The 14,774-nt window shown below is 50.3% G+C and overlaps 6 protein-coding genes across 6 annotated transcripts; 3 read left to right on the top strand and 3 right to left on the bottom strand.

The window, feature by feature from the left end:
• Nucleotides 1-252: 252 nt before the first annotated feature.
• Nucleotides 253-1,227, bottom strand: NCS54_00869300 (Hypothetical protein; the record flags this gene model as incomplete). The annotated part of the gene is made up of 2 exons (XM_053154068.1): nucleotides 253-486; nucleotides 544-1,227. The coding sequence occupies 2 exons, from the start codon at nucleotides 1,225-1,227 to the stop codon at nucleotides 253-255; spliced, it is 918 nt and encodes a 305-aa protein (XP_053010043.1).
• A 511-nt stretch (nucleotides 1,228-1,738) lies between these two features.
• NCS54_00869200 (Hypothetical protein) lies at nucleotides 1,739-4,147 on the top strand (the record flags this gene model as incomplete). Its single annotated transcript, XM_053154067.1, has 3 exons — nucleotides 1,739-2,235; nucleotides 2,286-2,894; nucleotides 2,953-4,147. 3 exons carry the CDS (start codon nucleotides 1,739-1,741, stop codon nucleotides 4,145-4,147), a joined length of 2,301 nt encoding a protein of 766 aa, XP_053010042.1.
• Nucleotides 4,148-5,470: 1,323 nt separating this feature from the next.
• On the bottom strand, nucleotides 5,471-6,443 carry NCS54_00869100 (MFS domain-containing protein; the record flags this gene model as incomplete). The annotated part of the gene is made up of 3 exons (XM_053154066.1): nucleotides 5,471-5,563; nucleotides 5,620-6,019; nucleotides 6,076-6,443. 3 exons carry the CDS (start codon nucleotides 6,441-6,443, stop codon nucleotides 5,471-5,473), a joined length of 861 nt encoding a protein of 286 aa, XP_053010041.1.
• A 1,535-nt stretch (nucleotides 6,444-7,978) lies between these two features.
• On the bottom strand, nucleotides 7,979-9,363 carry NCS54_00869000 (MFS domain-containing protein; the record flags this gene model as incomplete). The annotated part of the gene is made up of 4 exons (XM_053154065.1): nucleotides 7,979-8,147; nucleotides 8,202-8,308; nucleotides 8,362-8,925; nucleotides 8,980-9,363. The coding sequence occupies 4 exons, from the start codon at nucleotides 9,361-9,363 to the stop codon at nucleotides 7,979-7,981; spliced, it is 1,224 nt and encodes a 407-aa protein (XP_053010040.1).
• A 1,444-nt stretch (nucleotides 9,364-10,807) lies between these two features.
• Nucleotides 10,808-13,416, top strand: NCS54_00868900 (Beta-glucosidase; the record flags this gene model as incomplete). Its single annotated transcript, XM_053154064.1, has 5 exons — nucleotides 10,808-10,861; nucleotides 10,914-10,985; nucleotides 11,064-11,347; nucleotides 11,414-12,087; nucleotides 12,137-13,416. 5 exons carry the CDS (start codon nucleotides 10,808-10,810, stop codon nucleotides 13,414-13,416), a joined length of 2,364 nt encoding a protein of 787 aa, XP_053010039.1.
• Nucleotides 13,417-14,256: 840 nt separating this feature from the next.
• NCS54_00868800 (Hypothetical protein) lies at nucleotides 14,257-14,685 on the top strand (the record flags this gene model as incomplete). Its single annotated transcript, XM_053154063.1, has 1 exon — nucleotides 14,257-14,685. The coding sequence occupies one exon, from the start codon at nucleotides 14,257-14,259 to the stop codon at nucleotides 14,683-14,685; it is 429 nt and encodes a 142-aa protein (XP_053010038.1).
• Between the last annotated feature and the right edge of the window lie 89 nt (nucleotides 14,686-14,774).

The raw sequence follows: 14,774 nt of genomic DNA, 5'->3' as shown, positions 1-14,774 counted from the left end.
AGAATGGTTTCAGGCCCATCCTACTTCGTCATAGGAGTGGCTTAGAACTACGCGTCAGTTCTCGGTCTTCTGGCTCAGTTCTTCCATCGAGGGCCAGGCTTCAACTATAACAAAAGAACACATTATCAACACATCATAGCGTCATATCCCAATGCTAAGCGCGCAAGTTCTCATTTGAGGGTCCAGGGGTCTTCAGGTATTTGGTTGGCCAACGTGCATCCCAATGCCATTCCTTTGTTTCATCTAGCTTTCTTACAGCATCACAGCCCACGCAACAAGTGCCCAAACAGTAGCCAATACACTAACAAGGCTTCGTGGCGCAGCAACACTGGACTCGGGAGTCCAAGTACTTTCGATCTGAATACAACTCATTCGTCCAACAGTTTTGTTAACTACATTTTTGCTGTTGGATTTGGCCATGAAGAGGGTGAGTACCGGGGTAATCTTGTGCACTTCATCGTACGCGGATTGAGGAAACGGACCCCCCTATTGCAAAATCAAGAGTTAGTAGGTGCACCCCTAGCAAAGACAGATATTTCTCACATCCCAAGATTTGAATGAATAGAAAAGTGGTGCCAAGTTGGCAGATTTGGGCAGCATAGGCCAGCAGTCGCTCGTGGCGTTTTTCTTGCCCTCAATGTTGGTGAGGTTAGAGAGGCTTATGGCAAAGACGCTTCTTCTGATGCCTTCGCCCGTGCCAGTGTAGTTGTTGCATGCGCTGATATTGCTGTCCTCAAGCTCCCTCTGTAAATCTCGACAGATACCATCAACGTATTTGTAAGTAAGTGCGGACGCCGCAACCTCTTGGATGCCGTCAATGCATTCCGGATCGATAATATCAGAGCAGGTGCCTGTGGTGTTCTCTGGAAATGTTTTCCCAGGAGGGTCGAAGAAGACAGCGCAACCGTGGACTTCATCCAGGGAGACGTTCTCGGGGGTCCCGAGATAGTAGACGCTAGTGAACAACTCTTCGTTCTTCTTGGTGAGGGAAATATTGACTCCTTTGACAATGGAGAAATCCTCTAGGGCATCTGGGACATCCGGAATGCGGGTCAGCCCGATGTCGAGGAATGTGTCGTTCCCAACCTGGCACTGATGCTCATCATTGACCACAGGACATTGGACCGCGTCGCAGCCGACAATGATATCGTCTAGTTCCTGAGAAAGCGCCTGAGAGGCTAGTATGAAGACGAGCAGTGGTGCGACGAGGCCTGTCGGTGAGGGCATGTTGACAGAGCCCTATTTCTAGTCATGGGGTGAGCAACAAAGTATAGTCGATGGGTCGCGTAAAAAGGTAAACGACGCCTCAGCCAGAAACTTACGAAATATCAGCCCCTTTTCAAGCGCGTTAAGTGGGAAATTGGATGGTTAGCTGACAGGGGTATGCCACGTCTGAGAGACACTTCAGTCTTGGCCTGCCAAGAAAGGCTAACCTCTTGTAGGAACGAGAGCACGGGAACAAAAGTTGGTTCTGAGTCCCTCGGTCATCATAACCGTCAGGAAATAATAAGGGTGAAATATTTCCGCGTACGGTTTAGAGAAAAGGTCCAACCCTAAAAATTGTAGATTTTCCAGCTTGAACATTGTGACGCTTTTACAACCGGCCGCGCAAAGAGGAAGCACCTCCAAATCCGAAGCGAGCTTAGCGCTCTGCATGGACCTCACGCAATTTTCCCTAAGCCTAGGATGCAATTCCGAGAATCGGCTCATGAGCTTTATTCCAACATCACCTTGAACCATGTGTCTCTGTAATACGGTCCGCCAACTGGTAAAAGAATATGACGAGACAAAAGCCGAAAGCATAGCTTCTGAACTCAATCACCATCTATCAGCCGTTCGATCGATCTTATCCAAGTCGAAATTGCTTGCTCGTACCACTCACTATCACGTCACACCCACAAATCAACGAACAGCCAAGATTCTGTCCATACAATCGCTCAACTCGGACCGCGTCAATGACGTCTATGAAAGATTTAGGTTCGACTTGGAAGGCTTCTGGACGCCCTCCGATACCTTGGCCCACGTCGAATTACATCGTCGGCTGGCTTGCATCGTCATATTCCTCAGATCCGAGTTGAACGCTCCAGCCTTGGTGCCACCGCACATCGCTCGCTTCTTCGAGGGCCAGAAAGATTCAGAACTCCGGCATGCCGGGAGGAAGTATATCAAGATGGCCCGTCGAATTGGCAATATCGGATCGGTCTTGTGGTTGCCCCTGGATGTCCCGTTTTCTACGTGAGTAAATAAACACCGTCCGAGGTCGAGAGCCTAGTTAACAAACTTAGATACGAGAGATATGTCAATATCAACGATGAAGAGATCTTTTCTCACCTCAAGTCTATTTTCTCGGGGGCCCCAAACCGTGATGAATTTGTGCGGAATCTAATTCTCGGCCAACTAAAGGGTATACTCGCCACTCCCCTTCACTCGTTCTCTAGCTCATATCCAAAAATAGATCCCTCTCTGCCATTATCAAGTCACAATCTCTTTGTCAACTACGCTGACTTTCTGGCGGACACGGACGTACTGCTCCTTCTTCTAGAAGCCTTTGGTGGCCACAACATTCCTGATACTCTTCTGCGGAGCGTGAGCTCTCCTCAAAGGCGGTGGAATGCAGCCGGCGAGATACAAACTACCGATGCCACTCAATTTGGTCTACCATCTGAGTTGGTAGATGTGTTGTCGGATAACGCCCGGCTTGCCCAGTCTCTCACTTCTGTATACATCAAGAAGCACACACTCGACGATGGGACTGTAACATGGTCCATTGACCCTGTGTCTAACCCCCAGCTCTTTTCCACTCTTTTACCCGAGGTAGCGGAAGCTTTGAGGAGTGTTGCCCTTAAACTCTTGTGCTTTGCTTGTCCACCTTGCTACGAAGGCAATACCGCTTGGTAAGAGACCCTTATCAACAACAACACCAACCCTCAGTTACTAATACCTGCTGCGTAGGTCCCCACTGACCAAGAGTCTGGTATGGGACTTGATGCATAAATTAATCCAAGAAAACAACAAGATCGCCATCTCACTCAAAGATCAATTTCTCGATGCCCTCCTCTACTTCTCCGAGCGGGACTCTTTCTCGATCCGTTGCCTAGCTACCCATGTTGCCAGGGCCTTTTTGCGGCCCTCGATGCCGTATTACTTGCATGCTTCGGTGATATTGTTCCAGAGTATCTTGTACCGCCTTGAAGGGGGTTTTATAGAGTCAGATACTCACATAGGCCATTTTCTCTGCCAAAATCGCCGTCCTATCACCCGCAGGGACCACGCATTAAAAGGCAGACTTCACCTCGTTGTGATCGAGAATAAGATCCAACGCCACGACAGCGATACAGCTTTACGAATCTACGAATGGAAGGCGGAGCACCCGCCTTCGGACCTTGAGCTTGAAGTCACACGTCGCCTCCAGGGTGTCGCGGCGAGTTTCTTTCAGTCCATGGGTGATTTTGACAATGCAAGAGAATCACTGGAGCAGTATCTAAATCTTGGCACTGTCCAGCCCATCCGAACGACGACACGGCGTCTCATAGTCGCCAGGCTAGCAGACATTTATTGTGAGATCGGCTGGTACGACAAAGCAAATGAACTTCTCGGAGCAGAGTTGGAGAATATGCGAGAACCTGACAAGAAAAGCCGGCCCTGCCGAAGACTGCTGTTGGCATCAGTGGAAGCCAACATTGGACAAGGCAGAACAGACATTGCTGAGTCGACTATTCAAGACCTAGCTGCCATCGAACCAGCGGGGCTAGAAGAAATGAACGACCAGTTGCTGCGTATGCGAAGACTCATGACCACATCTCGCGTGGCTCACCAAAAAGGTCATTTCCAAGACGCTCTTCGTTTATGGAAATTCACGCTGCAAGAAATGGAACATTTCACGGCATTCTATGCCAAGTACGGCTTCATCGCGGTGGTAATCCATCTTTCCATCGCCCATGCCCAAATCGAGTTGGGTGAGGTGGAAGATGGCAAGAGGTCATGGGATATCGCGGCAGACATGCTCAAAAGCCAGCGGTGTGAATACGGGATTCCCATAGTGTCTACGAGTTGGCTGAAGAACGTTGCTGGAGCAATCCACCAATTAAAGGGATGGCCGTTGAGGGTGATGCTGCCTGGCAACAAACCTGATCTCACATGGGTGTAGGGTAGTGAGGGAGCACGACTGCTTCCTTATGAGAAGCAATGAACTACCTAGGAACTAGCTCATTGCGATAGACATATAGTGAATATCTAATGTGAAGTATTGATGCAATTTTAACAAGGTGAAAGAAATTCTGCAGTCTTTCTCGTTCGAAGCATTCACTCAACAGGTAGATGTCGAAAAAGGCCATAGCTTGAAATCAGATTTTCCAGTCATGCCGATCTGTGATATGATATTCTAGAATTCCCAAACTTCACTTCATGTGATCCACTAGTCATTATTGATCTTTTATAGTGTAAATATGACATGATTCTCTTCCCGTCGGCGTGGATTACGCGGCAATGGAGTCCAGAGTTCCTCATCTTCCCACCTGGCCCCCGGTGCCCCCATTCGACAAAGCACCGTGACTGGCGGGATGAGTGAGCGAAGAGTGGGTCGGAGGAATTAGCTTCTCACCGTGAGAAAACAAATGTGCCTCAGATCCCTGTCAGCAGGATGGCTTTCGGCTAGCTTGCTTAGGTGGCTGGGTATGAACTCACGTTGGTGCTTTTTCTCTCCACGCACGTGGAGTTGCAAACCAGGTGTTGCGAGTCATCGAGTAACGAGCTTTGATCGGGCCATATCAATAACAGGCTTCGGCGATGCCGGAGTTTAGAGTGGGTGGTGATTTCGGCATTAAGAACTGAAACCAAGAATACAGGTAGATAGAGCTTAGAGGAGAACATAGAGCTAAAATCTTCATATGATCTATTGAGTGTTGACTACAATACCTAACAACCCACTCATAAGGCATTCGAATCCTTCACCAACAACAGAAGCCCAAAGTTTATCGAAGCAATGAAAGCCATTCCACAGAACGGAATTCCAACGAGATTGTTTGCCAAACCCCATCCCAAAACAGTGCCCCCGACTGTTGGGCCCAGAATGCGTGCAGCACTTGATATGCTTGAAGCAAAACCATGGATTGTGCCCAATAAAGATGGTTCGGGGCATGACCCGTCAACTAGCATCATTGTTGCTGGTGCAACAAAGACTCGAGATACCACATGCAACGATAGAACAGCCGTCATGCAAGCCCAGACAATGGCATAGTCATCCGGTAGTAGAGTCAGGTAGGGCAATATGCAGTAAACCACAATGCTGAGTGGCAGGAAGATCCGGTACGACCTCAAAAGGCCAAGTCGGACACTCAGTTTTGGAAATAAGAATAGCTGCAGGGGAATACCGATAGTTCCGATTGTGCTCATCGCCATGGCTACTTTCTTGGTAGATAACCCAAGGCCTCCAGCAAATTGAAAGGGTAAGTGGATTTTGGAAGGATCTCCCCTAGGAGTTGGCAGAAGAACAATCAAGGCCGAGTTGAAAGTCGCGACGTGAAGAGCTTGAAGGAAATGTTGCAACAGCGTCAAGCAAACGTTCCTGGATAAAATCGAGGTAAATCGGGCTGGCTTTGCACTGGCTGATTCCGAATCCACATCCGTTGCCTCGCGGATCTGTTCAGGGTCATCATCTGGAGCAATAGATTGGTAGGAGGGCTTGGCGTTGCGTCTCTTGAGAATGCCCCCAAGGAGACCCTCTCCAAGCCGTCGTCGCTGGCCTGGCTTGTCGTGCCGAAGCAGAGGATGAGTCTCGCCCAAAGCAAAGATAACACCAAATGCTGATGTGATCAAGAGAAGAGCGCAAACAACGTTGGGGAGTGCATAGGGGAATCTGCTCATCCACTGAACGCCGTCATGGCCGCCGAAAAAGGAGCCTGGCCCGAATAAGCTTGGTAGCGAGTCGATAGGGTTGGCTAAGACGCCGCTCATCAGTGGTCCTACAATGTTGCCAACATTAAAACACATTGGTAGAAGAAGGAATGCACGAGAGCGATATCTGCGGAGTTGACAAATGTGAGTCTCAAGGAACGGAGCTCGGGGGAACCAGCTTACCTGTTGTCGACAACAACCTCTGACACCATTGTCCTGAGAACGGCAACGTTGCCATTCAGTGCACCGGATAGCATCCTGAACAACATGGCAGACCGATATGTAGTTGAGAACCCCATGCCAAGTGCTGAAACCGCTGATCCTAGGAGACCAATGACGAGAACGCCCTTCCTACCGAGCACCGGGCTATCGGCTGCCCGTCCCCACCACATCGATGTTACGCATTGAGAAGCGGCAAAGGCTGCAGTCAGATGCCCGGCCTGCTTCGCGATCGACGACGCATCTAGGGACTTGTCGAACCATTGTAGCTGGTAGAAGAGATATGCTGTGAGAGACCGTTCGCTGATTGGCTCTGCGAGGCGGACAAGCATTATGACAGCTAGCTGGCCTTTGTTAGGCATGGATACCCAGGAACCAGATGATGACACTTTTGCCTCATCCGTGGACTGTGTCGTCGGCTGCTGGGCAATTCCATGCTCGGACTCTGATCGCCCTTGTTTATTGAGAATGAGTGGTGTCTCTTCGTCAGGCATGCATCTGGATGGCTGATTGCCATGCATTGTGATGTAAGGTAGCAACGATAGGCTCTGGTGATGTTAAGGAGAGAAGCGGCGATGAAGATGCAAGAAGGACTAAGCGACAACCACCACGAACCAAACTTTTCGCAAAGCTCGATCTGACAGGGTCGCCCTGGGCCCATCGGACCGGCAACCACTAGCGACATCGGACATGCAGGGGAGGCAGGCTTCTCACAGTGAGAGAATGATCCCTAGTCAGAATCCCTGTCTTTGCAAACTTATCAGATCTTTCTGGTGGGCTCCAGGTGGAGGCTTAGGTTCACGGTGTGCCTCGTATAGGGCTAGTGTCGGTGGTATTGCCCCGTTGGCTCTTATCAATCTCATCTGATTAGGCCTGTCCACCTCTGAGTTAGTGGATCAAAACTCGTTAGTTAGGATTTCTTCGTTTGGTTCAAAAGCAGTGTTTTTTCCTCGACATGATCGACATCCTGCCTCTGGACAACACCGCTCTTACGTCTCGCCAATCTAAGTAGACCTTACCGTCTTAGCTCAAAACTACATCAAAGTCTACGGCATTATAGCTTAATATGACGTCCTAGGGCCCGATGCTATTGCCTTTCGCGAAAATAATACAGAGGGGATTAAGGGTAAATAATTAGCTTAATATAGATAAATGGATTGCTTCCCTTTAGCGTTTAAGTATTGGCTAATGGAGAGCAAGGAGGCAATGGATTTCGTAATTAATATTTTACAGAGATCCTAAATAACTTGAAAAAGACTCTGGGGATTTTATTCTTAGCTTAGCAAGTGGAACAGAAGGACTACAATAATCAAGGAACATTCATGTTTTGCTTTTTAATACAGCCTTCATAAGGAGTGTACGGATGAGTGATTGATCAAGCAAAGGCCACAGATGCCCTATGGAACTTCCTAAACGGACAGAAAGTGTATAAAGATCACGGTATGTAGAACCCTTGAGCCAAAATACCCTTGAATCTGGCGAATGCTCTGCGCTTTTATGACTTGCTCTGGATACCGAGCCTCAACCTCGCAAGAGATCAGCCGCCGATCAGGAAGTTGGACGATATCATGGCTGCGGCCAACTGTTGACTGCACGTTTGCAACCCCTAAGGTCTGCTTCACGAGGACAAGTTGCCCAGCTAAGTCTATCAATACAAGTGCTAAGTTTGAGGCTCTTCGATGTGCTTATGCTTGATGTAGCTGGACTTGATGGCGTTCTCAGCTGCCGCAACACCCACGTGGGCCGAGTCGCCATCAAACAACAAGGCCACTTTTTCAAGGGTAAGACCACGGGTCTCGGGGTAATAGAACCACACGACAAAGATCATGATGATGATGGTGGCGAGGAATACAAAGTAATACTTCCATTAGATAGCGTCCAGGGCGATCGGGTTGACAAAGGTGTTGAAAAAGGTGAAACCCAGGGAGACCATCTGAGTGAGGGCCAAGCCCTCGGCTCGCGTGTTGTAAGGCCAGATCTCGATGGGATAGCTGACGACGAGAGGTGTGAGAGCAATGTCGTAGCCGAAAAAGTAACTAGGAAGATGTCAATATAGTGATGGCTTAGAGATGAGGCCAGCGGGGACCAACATGAAGAGGAAAGGTATGACTGCCAGGCCAGTAGCAGAGTCTCGAGTGGACTCAAAGCTTCCAGATAGACCAGTGATGATGGTATAAGACACCAGCATGGTAAGTGCCTAAATACAGGTTGTCAGTATGCTAAGCTGACACGTGAGATGTCTTCACCCACTGAACTCATAAATAGCATTCGTCCGCCAAGCCGATCAACGTTGAGTGCAGCAAGGAGGGACCAGAAGAGATTCCACAGCCCGAGGCAAGCCGAGATGAGAGTCTGATGCGTAACAGAGGTGATGCCCACCGAGTTGAGAATGATAGACAGGTAGTAGCTGACGACTCCGTTTCCAGTCCATTGAGCAAAGGTTCCCAGGCTCGGTGTGATCAACAGACGATGGCGGTTGCCTGGAGCGGCCCATAGGTCGGTCCATGGATTCTGCTCGGCTTCCATCTCAGCCTTGATGGTAAGCTCAATCTCGGTCATTTCGAACTCAATCAAGGGGGAGTTGACGTCACCTCCGGTGTGGAGGTTGGCGAGGTTCTGGCGTGCTTCATCCGAACGGTCCTTGCAGACGAGCCATCGAGGTGATTCGGGTATCATGATCAGACCCAGCACTCCCAAGATAGGGAGGAGAATTTGGAGGAGCGAAGGCAGCCGCCATGACCACTCAGTATAGTTACGAGTGCCAAAGGTAGCCCAGGCCGCGATGACGCTACCAAAGTGCCAGCCGTAGTTGTACTATGACTTGTCAGCCTACTGGAGTGAATTCAGTGTGATGGGCTGTAAACCTACAATGGCAGAGCAAACACCCCGGTGAGTGGGATAGGCGTTCTCCGCAATGAGAAGCGAGACGGAGAGTGTGAAGCCTTGAGAGAGACCTTGGAAGAAACGAGCAATGATGAACGTGGCCTGGTTCTGGGCAGCAGTCTGCATGGCCACACCAATGACGGACAATAACACGCTGATCCACACAGGTAGCTTGCGGCCCCAGCGGTTCGAAACGTAAGCTGCTATGGGGTACCCGATGGCGCAACCGAGAGCGTAGGCGGCGTTGATGAACCCAAGCCACGCACCTGTAGGGTTGTCCATAAAATCTCGCCACCATGGCAGCGCAAGGAGGCCGTTCATTAACGACCCATCGAAACCGTTTGAGCCTGAGAAGAGCATCAGAGACATGACGCAAAAGTTGACTTTGACAAGATGCTTGTGCTTGTACCAGGGGATGCCAACAGTTGGCAGCACAGCCGCCAACTCGACACCGGCGGATCTGGCCTCGTTGGATTTGACTTGCTTACCACCAGTTTCCACGATGGATGGTATGATGGGGGAAGAGATCAAATGTTTGTAGTGAGAGGCAGAGGGTAGTGGTGGTAATGTTAGGAGGTTGAAGGGCGGATGATGACGGGATCAGTGAGTTGCAAGACAGTCCTTTTACTTATATAATTGTTCAAACACCGCGCTTCACAGGTATACAAGCGCAGTTCTACCTCCAAAATCACCAAACGCGCCAACTTACCCGGACTTGACCATGCCCATCAGCCTCCTGTTCGCTTGATGACTTCCAAGGCGGACGCGGCCACGCGGCCCGAGGAGCCGACACTAAAGGCTACCCCATAGAATTCAAGGCCGGCTAGGAAGCTAAGGGCCATGCTTTTTGTGGGGTGAGGGCAAGGTTGAACGATAAGAGCAGGGAAGGATGAATGAAACACTTGCGTGGGTGGTTTAGAGTTGCTTGCCCCTGAACGAGGTGGAGTCTAGTCGTACTTCCTAAAAGGGTAATAAGCTTTAAGAACAACCAACCAACCACCCAACCCTCAGTTCCTGAATGGCAAAGAAAGAAGTCATATGCGCAGGCAGGGAAGGGTCTGTGGAATTGTATTAGCTGATCCCTTCCTTAATGGCAAAGAAAGAAGTTGTCTGCGCCGAGTTGTGGCATGTTGGAGTCTCACACATCATGTCACTTCCTCCTGAACAGCAAAGAAAGAATTTGTATGCGCAGACAGGGGCCAAAAGTTGGAATCATGCAGCTCCCGCACTAATTCCTTCGTCCTGAGCGTGGTGGGTAGGTAAGAGAAGGCGAAGTCATCCCGAAGATACACTCATGCCAGGGCTTAGACCAACAAGTGCCTGACTTGGCCCCATGGACGAAATGTTTTTCATCGTCTGATTACAGCCTACACATACCTTTGCTGAATCACACGCCGTTTTGCTTGTGGGGGAATGGTACGTAGGCACGGTAACTGATCGCCAAGGAATACCAAGAGCCACTATTTCATGATGGTGTTTTTCAGCAGCAGTCGTGGCTCACCGACGTTTGTTATTACGTATACCATGGAGAAATAGAGGTTGAAGATCGGATGAAGGTCGGACACGGCCCTATGATGACCTGACATTGAACGTGTTGATCTGCAACCATGCACAAGTGCTCCACGGCAAGGTGCAAACTAACTATGTAGGTGCTTGTTTAGGCAGTACGGCAATGAGTTTCCATGTCCCAGCATCTCACCACTTGAGTGGTACGTCCAATTTGCTAAACGTTATGCAAACTTTATAAACCCTACCAGGACCGTTGTGAGCGTCCCCTTTCCTGTCCATCAAACCATTTCTACCCACCTTCACAATGGCAAACACCGACGTAAAGGGCCTTCTGTCGAAACTAACCCTTGAGGAAAAGGTAACGTGATAGATCTATTCTAATCTTGGCCTTTGTCACTAAATTCAAATAGATTTCCTTGCTCGCGGGTTCCAACTTCTGGGAGACCGTGGCCATTCCCGAAAAGGGTGTTCCCGCTCTCAAGGTACGGATGACTATGGACTAAGGCTCTCCTCCCAGAATTGATTTGATTGCATGGAGCCGAGGACTGACCTGGAGATAGACGTCTGATGGCCCCAATGGCGCACGAGGTGGCAAGTTCCAGGGCAGTGTGACTGCTGCTTGCTTTCCCGCCGCCTGCAACGTTGCGTCGACCTTTGACGTCGACATCGCTCGTCACCTAGGCGTGGCCCTCGGCGTGGAAGCTCTCACCAAGGGTGCTCGCTGCATATTAGGGCCAACCGTATGCGCCCACCGTCATCCTCTTGGAGGTCGAAATTTCGAGAGCTACTCCGAGGACCCCTATCTGACTGGCAAACTCGCCTCGCAAAACATCCAGGGCATCCAGTCGGCTGGCGTTTCGGCAACCATCAAGCACTTTGTCGCCAATGAGCAAGAGACCTAACGTCTAAGCGTCGACACCATCGTCAGTGATCGGGCCCTGCGGGAGATCTACATGAAGACCTTTGAGATCGCTATCAAGGAGGCAAATCCCCATGCCGTCATGACGTCCTATAACAAGATCAATGGCTGCCATGCTGACTCGCATCTCTTTCTCCTTCAGACTATCTTGCGGGGAGAATGGGGCTGGGACGGCCTCGTTGTGAGTGACTGGGGTGGTGTGAATTCAACCGTCGAGTCACTTATTGCTGGCGTCGATCTCGAGATGCCTGGCCCAACTCGCTGGAGAAAGGTTCAGAGCGTGGTCGAAGCTGTCGAAGCTGGGAAACTATCAGAACAAGTTATCGACGACAGGGCTCTCCATGTCTTGGAGTTTCTTAAGCTCCACGGCTGCTTTGAAAACCCAGAGATCCCGGAGGAGCAGGCTATCAACCGGCCTGAGCATCAAATGCTTATTCGTGAAGCTGGTGCCAAGGGCATGGTTCTACTCAAGAACGATGGCGGACTTTTGCCTTTGACTAAGGACAAGGTCAAGGGGAAGAAGATTGCAGTCTTGGGTCTTGCAAAGGAATGCCTCGCCCACGGCGGTGGCAGTGCTTCTGTCAGCATGCATTACAAGATCACCCCATGGGGAGCCCTTCAGAACGCCTTCGAGAACCAGGACGTTGAACTGACATTTGCCGAGGGTATGCTTGTTCTCAGTGCACCGTCAAAGATACAGGCTGAGAATCACAGGCGCTCGCACTATGCGTCAGCTGCCTCTCATCACCCAGCATACCAAGGATGTCGAGGGCAACCCCGGCTTCACCTGGCGCATGTTTGAAGTTGGCAAATCCGAACCCTACAGAGTCATTCACGGCCACCCCAACTCTGAGGTATCGATCCACGATATTATGTATATCGTCAATACCTCTGTTGAGCTCGAGGGAATCTTTACGGCCCCTGAAACAGCTACCTACTACTCTACCCTCACTGGCTTGGGCCCTTCCAAGGTCATCATCAACGGAAGTCTTCTATACGAGCAGAAGGAAAAGAGCTCTGACCCCATGGGTTTCCTGCTCGGTGGAGTATCGGCTCCTCTTGTCAAGTTCGACCTTGAATCTGGCAAACAATACAACATCTTGATCTCGAGCTCGCCGCCTGAACATGTTGAGGGCGAGGATCTTGGAATCCTCGAAAGCAAGGTTGGCGTACGATTGGACTATATTTCGGCTACCGAGTATGACAAGGATCTGCTCACCGAGGCTACTGATCTCGCCAAGGCAGCCGACTACGCTATCGTCTTTACGGGCCATACCCCCTCTTGGGAGACTGAAGGGCAGGATCAGGTTGGATTCCACCTCCCCAAGGATGGTAGTCAGGACCGTCTTGTGTCGGGAGTCGCTGCGGCAAACCCTAACACGATAGTTGTCAACTCAACTGGCGTGGCTGTCGGAATGCCCTGGCTAGACCTGGTGAAGGGCCTAGTACAGGCCTGGTTCCCCGGCCAAGAGGCTGGCAACTCTATCGTTGACGTCTTGACAGGCGTTCAGAACCCTGAGGGCCACTTGACCTGCACGTTCCCCAAGAGACTAGAGGATTGTCCAGCTTACGGGAATTTCCCCGGCGAGTATCAGGGTCGCCAGCTGACTGTCAACTACGCCGAGGGCATTTTCATCGAGTACAGGCACTTTGATACCCTTCCAGCGGACAATGTCAACTTCCCCTTCGGCTTTGGCCTGTCGTATACAACCTTTAGCTACTCGGACCTTGTCGTCTCGCCAACTTCTGAAGACAGCTGGACCGTCAGTACCAAGGTTTCCAATACTGGCAGCCTTCAGGGAGCGGTAGCCGTGCAGGTATACGTGGGCAATAGCATCCGACAGCCCGAAACCCCCATTAAGACTCTAGCTGGCTTTAAGAAGCAAACCTTGGTGCCTGGTGACTCGGCAGTAGTTGAAGTGCCCGTCTATGCCCGCGACTTTGCGTCCTGGAGCGAGAAGCAGCAAGAATGGGTGGTTAGCGCTGGTGAATAAATGTTTAGTATTGGGAGAAATGCTGCAGACTTGGTTGAAAGCAAGAAGGTATCAGTCAAGTCTCAGTCATACAAGCCTTAGACTAGATTGAGTTACGCACATCTACAAACTTCATCTCTACAGCTTCTCTTCAATATCACACAGCTGAATAGATTTTAAGAATCCATCCTCTTGCGCAAATTAAACATTGTGCTTCATACCATAGAACACAACTATAACTCGACATCGGGAGTCATCACGGCCTAACGTGCGTAAGTCAGGTGGGAGGAAAGAGCCCTCCCTATGCTTTCGCGATTAGATAATTATCTTTGCCTGGCTTCTCGCTATCACTTAGGCATAGGTTTTCTATCTACCTATAGATGGCCATCTGCAAGCTTGCTCCCGCCTTACCCCGCCTCGAACTCTTTGATCTCATCGTCATGGCCCCTGGTCATCCTTGTTGTCCTTGGGGCTGCCAACCCTCTCTTCGACCTCTATTGGTTCGAACTAGAGCTCGGTCTGTTTCTTGCGACAGCCAAATTTAGCACGTACTTAAAAGATTGGAGCAGCACTTCAGCTTTGGCTGTGTCACCCTTCTTGGGGCCCGCCAGGCAGATCAATTTAACCCCTCCTCTTTGACCCACACAAGCATCCTTCGAATAGCTCGTACTCTGCAAGTTGCCCAAATAGGTAGATCATTCCGCAATTCCGACATGGCCCTACGTTGTTTCTCTCGGCTCTTCCTGATTAAGCAGATGGTCTGGTGGGCTTCAAGTACATAAACCACCACCAATATTATGTAGATATCTGGTGCCCCGCAGGCAAGCAACTTGGTCTCATCCACCATAACCACCACGAACCATGGCTTCAGCGCAGTACTTTGAACGTCCTGGCCCTTCGGGCAAAGATTGCATAGCCGCGGGCTTCTCCAACGCCGTCAAGCTCCCTCCCAATGCCCAACTGGTCCTTACCGCGGGCCAGGCCGGAATCGATCTATCCACGGGACAATTAGTAGAGTCATCACCAGAGGCTCAGATCGAAGCCTGCTTTGACTGCTGCGATATCGCATTGAAATCAGCTGGCGTCATTGATGGTTTGGCCTCGGCTTTTAAGATTATCAGCTTTCTACCTGATCAACGATACGACCCCCTCATGATGGCTATTTGGAGGCGGCGATATCCCGACCACCGACCGATCTGGATGTCTGTGGGGTCTGGGGCTCTTGGACTTAAAGGAATGATTGTGGAGCTGCAGGCTGAGGCATACGTTGTCCCTGGTCAGGTACGTTAATCTTGAGTTATTAATTCTTCCATGCCGGTTACGCAACCTGTGCTGACTTGAGGGCTGTTGGTTAAGTGAAGGCTCTAAGTAAACTTTGA

Source organism: Fusarium falciforme, chromosome 6 (assembly GCF_026873545.1).
Source record: "Fusarium falciforme chromosome 6, complete sequence".
NCBI lineage: Eukaryota > Fungi > Ascomycota > Sordariomycetes > Hypocreales > Nectriaceae > Fusarium > Fusarium falciforme.
Note: the sequence above shows the minus strand (reverse complement) of the source record. Positions and strands in the feature narration are given on the sequence as shown.